Raw genomic sequence first — 8,901 nt, 5'->3', positions numbered from 1 at the left:
AGGTTGCCCTGCAGGCCATGGAGGCAGTGAACGGGCCTTATTTGACCATGTTCTTGTGGTGCAGGTTGTCAGTGAGGTCACACTTCTTGGAGCAGGTGACGGTGCAGCTGGTCATCTTGTTGCGGTTGCATTTTTGAGTGAGCTGGTGGAGGGAGGACTCGATGCTGCCCTGCAGATGAAGCATCAAGAGCAGGGTGGTTTTTTTACGGATATCATAATCTGAGAGAGCACAGCCATTCCTCCAGCTGTTTGCCTACAAAAATCAGATGCTGCGGGTCAGGTGGGATAGATACCCTCCTTGTCTAGGATTTTAGCTTTGACGTTCTCAGTAGTGTCATTGGGCTCAACCTCACGTGTGATGGTCTTGCCCGTCAGGGTCTTCACAAAGATCTGCGCCTGCTGGGGAGGTTGCTCGGCTGCCTCCTTGCAGAGAAAAAGCTATTTAGATGTTATTTTAGAGTAGCTCTTTGTCCCATCAACATGCCAACAAAAACAATAGCAGTAAAAACCATGAAACAAAAACAATGACAGTAATGAAAAAATAGCATAATTTATTGCATGCTTACTGTGTACAAGGTTCTGTGCTAAGCACTGTATTAATTTTTGTAACCCTATTTAGTTATTTTCATTTATGAAATTGAAGTTAAAAAAATTAAGCAAGTCATTCAAAATTACATAGCTGGTACATGGTAGAGTTGGAATTCAAAACAAATACTGCATTTTTAGTTACTGTTTTGCCTCTGCTTATAATCATTCCTGGACTATCTCTAATACCTACCAAGACCTCTTAAGGAAATTGAAGCAAGGGTTGAGGTAGAATGTGGGGCAGTTAGAATGTTGGCATTATGATCATGTTATTTGTTTTGTTGTATTTCTGACTTCCTTTTTTTATGGGGTGGTTGTAGAGACTACTGATTTATATTAGACCTTTAGTGTACACAGGAAGATTTTGGTTTTGACTGAAGAATAAAATTAGTCTACTTCATATAAACAGCAGCCATAATCACAAAATAAGAATTAATTTACTTTACATATCCTTTTCAAACTGTAGCATTTATGGAATATCACCCAGACTGTAAAACTTTCTATGGATCTCTGACATTGCACTCCATTGGTTCTCTTTCTGTCTTTCTGATCACATCTTAACCTCTGGGTTCCCTAGCACCTTGTGCATACACTTGTTTTAAAGCTTACTGTGTTATATTGAAATTAGTTATTCATATGCCACTCCTCACGTCTAGATGGTGAATTTTTGAAGAGCAAAAATTGGGTCTCATTCTTTCTTACAACTCCTTTGCCTAACACAGCACCTGCTGGGCAATAGACAACCACAGTGAATCACGTTAAACTGTTAAATGTGAAATTGAAGCCCGACACTGTGTTTTTATTGCTTTCCTATAGATTCTTGCCAAAGAGAGAAGCAAGAGTACTGCATTTCTGGTGTCCCTTTATTCCACCACTGCTGTCAGATTAACTTTAAAGGAGAGCTCTGATTGTCACTTTGTAGCTCAAAGACTTCATTGACTAACCATTTCCTGTTGAATAAAGTTCATATTTCTTAGCTCTCCGTTAAGCTCCTCCATGGTCCTGTCCTAACTGAACTTTCTGTTCTTCTTCATATACACTGCACTAATTAAACTGGGATACTTTCTATTCCCCTTTTTTATATTTCTGTGCTTTTGCTGGTATCGTGTCTTCTACGTGGCTTCCACCATGAAATCTTACCCATTCTTCAGATGTCTAATATAAAATGTTGGTTCTTCCATGAGGCTTTCAGTCAGCTTCCTTCACTGTTCAGGCTCAACCAAAAGGAGTAATTTCCCCATCTGAACTCTTAATAGCACTAGCATTATTCTTGTACCCTACTAAGTCATAAGTTCCTTGAGAGCAAGGTTCTTGCCTTTATTTACTTGGCTATTTTGCATTAATAATTACATTGAATATATATAAGTGGAATCGAATATAAATTAACTTTTTAATTTTTTTAGCTTCAAAGAAATTGGTCAAAGGACCATCTTGTTAAAAATACTTCCTCTGCATTGATCTACAAGTAAATGGATTCAATCCAGAAAATATGTAGATTTAATGATATGTTTATTTCTGGAACTTCAGTTTAGGAAAGAATGTTTCTCCCATATTTACATTTATTTTAACTATATTTACCATTATTTGTCTTGACTCTCCGCCTCCTTTTCTAGGGCACTGTCTTCAATCTTGAGTCCGAGGAGGAGGAATACCCTGGAATCGTTGCAGAAGATAGCAATGACATTTATATACTGCCCAGTGATAACTCTGGACAAGTCAGTCCTCCAGAGTCTCCAACTGTGACCACTTCTTGGCAGTCAGAGAGCTTACCTGTTTCTCTATCAGCCAGCCAGAGTTGGCACACAGAAAGCTTACCAGTGTCCCTAGGTCCTGAGTCCTGGCAGCAGATTGCAATGGATCCTGAAGAAGTCAAAAGCTTAGATAGCAACGGGGCTGGAGAGAAGAGTGAGAACAACTCTTCCAATTCTGACATTGTGCATGTGGAGAAAGAAGAAATACCCGAGGGTATGGAGGAGGCTGCTGTGGCATCTATAGTCTTGCCAACCAGGGAGCTGCAAGAGGCGTTCCCTGAAGCCCCAGCGCCCTCGCTTCCACATATCACTGCCACTTCCTTGCTGGAAATGAGGGAACCTGACACAGAAACAATTGCAGTTGAGAAAGTCAGCCCAGCTACATCTTTGTTCGTAGAACTTGATGAAGAAGAGGTGAAAGCAGCAACAGTTGAACCTATCGAACTAGAGGAGGAGGTGATCCCTGCACTGGAACCCACAAAAACACTGCTGAGTAAAGAGGAGGTGAATGTAAGGAAAGAGGGTGTTACAGAAGGGTCCTCCCCTGCTGGAGAAGAGAAGGGCATCCCACCATCTGAGGGCAAGTCTGTACTGTTGTATGGAGGGGTGGCTGCTGTTGCCATTCTGGCAGTGGCAGTTGGGGTAGCATTGGCTCTGAGAAAGAAATAGGTTTTCTCACAAGAGAAAGAAGACAAAAGGATATAAGGTTTTAGATGTATTGACTGAATTTGAACTGCTAGCAGCTGATTGGACATTTGTGGTGCACTCTTGGATAACTGGGGATTTCTGTTCACCAAGACAGTGGGTTGATCCACATATTAGGGATTAAGGTAGAGGGTGTTCATGTTTGTCTGATGGTAAGTTCCAAGGGCCTTGGCTCATGCTAGATTCAGGATCTTCTGTGTAAAGTACTCCCTCTAGTACAGGGTTTCTCAACCTTGGCATTAATGACATCTTGAGAATTTTTTGTTGTAGGAAGCTGTCCTGTGCGTTGTAGGATGTTTAGCAACATCCCTGACCTCTACCTACTAAATACCAGTAGCACTTCCCCCAGTTGTGACAACCAAAAATATCTCCTGACATTGCCAAATGTTCCCTGGGAGTAAAATTGTTCCCCTGTTGAGAGCCACAGCTTTAGAGGGAGAGGGTGAATTTAGGGGAACCTGGGGTAGAAATTCCCAGCCAAGAGGTCTTAGCTGTAGGCTCCTCAGCTGTCTTGGTCATGCCCTTCGAATTTCATCTCTCCTGAAGAACATGCTGTTTTGCAGCCTCCTTTTTTTGGCTCTTCTTTTCTTCCCCACCTTTTTAGTCCTGTAGCGTGAGGGTGCTCTCCCCTCATGTCTCAGCTGCCTCTCAGGTACCACCACATTGCTCCTCTTCACCCCCAAGTTCCTTCTGAGATCCATGGGAGAGTGCTTGCTCTATACCTGTCAAGTCCCTGATGCTTCTTACAGCTCCACCTTGTAAAGATGCTGCCTTTAGTAATCTTTAAAAAAAATATATAAAACAAGCGACTTAGGGTTCCCTGCCTATGAGTGTAATGGCAAGTAACCATAGATAGAGATTTGTCTCATTTAGAAGTAGGAGGATGGCTTAGATGACCTATGGAGCGCTTCTGGCCTTTTTGTGTATGGCCACCCTACTGAATTTATGGCTACTTGCCAGCAGCATCTCTGTTGCTGGATGATCACTGTCTATAACCTGGGCTAGTGTGTTTTCCCAGTATCTGGCATCAGTCTTACTGGTCATCCAGCTCCTTTGCAGTCCTTCCTGGATTTTCATATTTGGGCTTACAGACCAATTAAATCATAACTCTTATTAAATACAGAAAGTCTCCTAAAAATATCTCTGATATAGTATGAAAAGAGAAGCTTGAAATTCTTAGTTACCCTCAAGATTCAAGTTTGGCTTTCAGAGTTCAAGAACAGAAGAGACTTCTTCGCCAAACTCTCACAGTCCAAATGCCAGAGTGATAAACCAAAAATATCCTAATTAGTACGTGCTAGTTGAGAATCTGCATAATTTTCTTTCATCTGGCTGATCCCATCCCTTGAGAGGGTGAGACTCTTTTCATGCCTGAGGATTAGTGTCACTATGCAGGACATATGCTTGATACAAGTCATCTCAGATTTGTCTTAGTAAATAAATGTAACAAATTTTTAGATCCTGAAATTTGTAATAAAATTACTTTACCTATCCTGGTCACCAAAACTTGATGTTTTAAATGTGCTTTTTTTTAAAAAAAATTATTTTTTAAAATTAAATCTTTTCCCTAAAGCAATACTGTTCAAAAGTTGGTCAAGGAAAGTTTTGAAGTGTGTGGGTCTTCTCAGCTTTATCATGCAGTGTATATGTTCTGAGTTTTAGTGTTCCAGTTAGGGAGTGATGTTTTTAAGGGTTTTGGTGGACCTTGATTAATATAGCTGGAGATGAATGGGGGAAATGGGATTAGTGTAGTAAAGAATTTTTTACTCCTTGGGCTCTGACATTTGCACTGGATTACTCTATCTGATTGCTACATTTGTGTTTGCATAGGGTAAGAGCAAATCAGATTCATTTCTGAGCTGCTAAGGTAGATCTGTAGCTTAGAATATTTGGGTCTGTGTTCTCCGCAAAAGGAAAGAGTAAGACGTGATACGATGCTACCATGTGCAGTTTTTCAGCATTTTTCCATTTGTTGAATATTAACCTAAAATGATTTGGCCAATTGCATTTTGCTGGATAATGATAGATACTCTTTTCCATTGGCTTTCTCTAGATAGACTCATGAATTCCTGAGTAATAATAGTGTGTGTCAGTCTCCACATTCTTCACTTCCTTATCCTCTGTCTCTGGCAGTAGAAAGGAATACCCTAATAAGAGTTGCTTTTTACAGCAGCTCCTATTTTTTGCCATTACATTTAAAAGAAAATTATTTCTCATCCTTCCTTTCCTGGTAGTTGTAGGCCAGTCCTTGCCCTCTGACTTATGTAGCATCTAATCTAAGGTAAAGGGAAGATTCAAAATAAATTCAACTTGTTTATAGAACTCAGATTTAGAATTAAGAATATCACCCTGTTTATCCTTCTTCATTCTTTGAACTGTTGAGGAATTTTGTTAGTAAGTCCTACAGAACTCTTTGTAACTGCTCTACTGAATGTAATGATTTCTGATCACTTGGCAAAAGCCAGTGGTTTCTTGAGAAAAATACCAGAATTAAAGACTGAAAATTTATCCTCTCTGTAATAAAATAATAATTTGAGGCCCAGAGAAATCAGTATCTACAGTGTGTGCCTTAGCCCTGGGGACTCTCATAATCATTGCCCTCTAGAAAGCTTTCTAGATGAAGAAAAACAACTATTGACCACCTGGTTCATGCATTCACCACCCAAAGTCATCCTTGCTACCTTCTCTTGCCTGTGTGCCATCTCTTGTATCAAATGCAGCCACTAGTAGGGCGAGACCACTCGACAGTGGACAACCTTCTTGAAGGCGGGAGGCTTAACCTGGCTGCACCCTGGAGGATGAATAAATTTCTAGGTGAGGGGCACTGCATCTTTAGCTGGTAGTCAAAAGGATGCAACCTTTCTCTCCCTGAACTTTGGTAGGCATATATTTGACAAATTTGCAGTATTTTTCTCGCATTAAGTTTTCCTGGGAGGAATAAACAGCAAACAGAGAGACATGGTTTTTTGAACCATAGCTACCATTAATTTCCTGTGGAAATTAATTTCCTCAGCCTTTGTGCTAATTCCTTCTAATAATATGTGTCCTCCTTGCCTTTTTTTCTATAGGTATGACACATGGACAAAGGTCATACCTGTAGAATTTTAAAATTATTTTGAGGTGTTTTATAGAAATAAAAGATATTATAGGTAAGAATTTTTCTTCTCTTCCTTTTAATTTCTTATTGTCTTTTTACACAAGCTTATCTTTCAAAAAATTTGAGATGGTGGTATTTCATCAAGAGGGCCTATAGGCTATCTGATCACGTTATAAAAAGTTTCTAGCCTCCGAACCAGTCCCCTCACAAGCAGTATTTCATTTAAAGTCTCAGCAACACACTTGATGCCTGTAAGTTTCCTCTTCTCTGGAGGACCAAAATGTGCCATTAGTGATAACCCCCAGTTATACCATTCATCACTGCGGAGGTTCAACTGAGATGGGTTTGACTTTAGGGTGCATGTTTTTTCCATTTTAGAAAATCCTTTTCCTTAAAAATTATAGTTTTAGCAAATATTGAGCATTTACCATATGCTAGAGATTGTTCTAGTGCCCTCACATGCCTTTTTACACCTTCAGTTCTGACAGCTAGTCATATTCCTTTTATTCCCATTTTACAGATTAGGGAAACCTAATCAGTTTAATAACTTTTCTAAGGTCTTCTAGCATAGGAGAGACACAGCACTGATATCAATTTGACTCCAAGTCTAGTGCTTTTTCCAGTTTTACTTTTTTATGACTCTGCAAAGCAGTATTGGCAGGCTCTCTGCACACAGCTGTGCCAACTGTATATTGTACAAGGGCAGCCTGGGCACACACAATGTCGCCCTGGAAGGGAGCCTTTTCTAATTTGTGTTCAGAGGTACCAAATAGGCTAGTCTAAATACTGAGCATGTTGTACCAGAGAAGCATGAGGTAATTCCCAATTTCTAACTATACTAGATGTTTTCCCTTTAAATATTGAATGAGATGCCTTATAGTTATCACTGGCACAGATCTTTCATTAGCTTTCTCAGTTAATATACTTGATAAATATTTCTGCTTTATAGACAAGGGTAAGGCAGTCTGACACAGGAATCATCACTGAATGATTTGAAGGCACCATGACACTTTTCCTAGTTTGTTCCTTTTTGTTCCTTCTCCCCTGCTTATGCCATGTGCTGTGGAGGGAAGTAGGGGATACCTCTAGGCATTGCATGGCCTCTCAACACTCGAATTGGTCACCAACTCAGTCAGAAGGGTTGACCAGGCACAGCTAGAGGCACATCTTGCTCGGAAGCTGACAGTAGGTGACTTTCTGGTGAAAAACTTTCCTTTCTGGTCCACGGTACACTGAGCAATGTAAAGTTAACAGAAGCCTTGTTTAAAGAACACCGATTTCCTGAAATTCAGTCACTTTTTTAGTTAACTCATATATAACGCTTCACGGAGTTAGCAACTGTTGTGTTACTGTAATACATCCCATTCCTTTACACGACTAACCTCTACCTAGCTTGTCATCAGGGTCTTCCACATGTGAACTGTTTACACAAGAACCCTAGCCAGGCAGCTACTCCATTGTAAGCTCAGGTGGAATTGTTCTCAGGTATATTTGTAAGGCCTTTAATAAGATAAAATGTAGCTGCTGGCTCAAGGTGATTCTTGCCCTGTTCTCACCTCTCCTGGAGGGAAATTTTATAATGATATTGCTCACTTCCATGTGTTCTTTGCACCACTAAATTGATTAATATACTATATAGAACAAAAGTTTTCATATTTTAAGATTACTAGTTACCTCCTTCCCCAGGAAAAAAAGGAAGTTGAAAGTCTTCCTTGTGTAAGAGGAGTCTGGAATAACTTGGTTGTTCCTGATGATTTCTAACAAGAGAATTTGTGTATGACTGGTCCTTAAAGGAAAAGATAGAACTTTTTTCTAGACATGCATTTTCCTATCATAGTCTTCCATTTTTCCTTTAGATTAAAAGTGCCTTTCTATCTACTTCATTCCTTAACAATTAAATTTAATATTGGTTCTAATGCTCTCATCTCAAAATTTAAATTTTTTTTTGTAATTAACTGAACTATGTCACTTATACAGCATATATTCCTTTTTTCTGTCTGAGGTTCCATTAGCTCTCCTTACTGCAGCTCTGATTTGCTCATTTATTATGGGTTATCCTGGCTCCTCCCTTTTCCTCATTATCTCCATTTGGCCAATCTACTCTTCATCAAGGTAAAGGGACAAAAACCAAACCTATGAATTGTGCTTTCTGTTAGAAGCAATGTGCTGGGAAGAACACATTGGAGGTTGTAATAAAATGAGATTTGAAGATAACTGATGGACTCATCTTTCTATTCATATGCCCTTAACTTAGGAGAAATCATTTCAGATAATCAGTCTTGTAGTCTTTGTAATAAGTACATACTTAGTTTGACTTCAAGTTCTGAAAGCATGATCATAATATCCAAAGGACACTCCATATTTAAGTTCCCAGTCAGCACAGCCAATGAAATTGTTGGAAAATAAGAGCACGCTCTGGTGCTGTGACACTCTAAACAGCCCTGAGCATCTCAGCAGTTAATTCTGGATCCTAAAAGGTGAGGTCAGGAATGCTTTGACCTGAATACACCAAATATCCCAGCTGACTTTCATATATGCCAAGCATCTTTTGAAGAAAGCTTTTTATCTTTAACCAAGGAATTTTCATCAATTCAGATATTTAAAAAATAAGATGAAACACATTCTGTGAAAGTCATTTCTCCATTATATCCACAAAGATTATGTTACCAGTGTAAAATCCACCAACTTCCAGGGTATCCCTGAGTCATGGCTGGGATGTAGTTCAAGACTGGAACACTTCTGATATAGAGCCATCTTTTTATG

The 8,901-nt window shown here is 39.5% G+C and overlaps 1 protein-coding gene across 6 annotated transcripts in view; it reads left to right on the top strand.

Moving 5' to 3' along the window:
• The window catches only part of BCL2L13 (BCL2 like 13), a 90,172-nt gene extending 81,820 nt beyond the window's left edge, over nt 1-8,352 (top strand). For 5 of the 6 annotated variants that reach the window (XM_023535168.1, XM_011367784.2, XM_011367783.2 and 2 more), the window contains one exon: nt 2,199-8,352. In XM_023535168.1, coding sequence (XP_023390936.1) covers nt 2,199-3,005 — 807 coding nt within the window. In that variant the 3' untranslated portion in view covers nt 3,006-8,352. The remainder of the gene's footprint in view (nt 1-2,198) is intronic. The other variant, XR_002782200.1, reaches the window with a different exon arrangement.
• The last annotated feature ends 549 nt before the right edge of the window (nt 8,353-8,901 follow it).

The sequence above is a fragment of the Pteropus vampyrus genome, unplaced genomic scaffold (assembly GCF_000151845.1).
Source record: "Pteropus vampyrus isolate Shadow unplaced genomic scaffold, Pvam_2.0 Scaffold137, whole genome shotgun sequence".
NCBI classification, from domain to species: Eukaryota; Metazoa; Chordata; class Mammalia; order Chiroptera; family Pteropodidae; genus Pteropus; species Pteropus vampyrus.
Note: the sequence above shows the minus strand (reverse complement) of the source record. Positions and strands in the feature narration are given on the sequence as shown.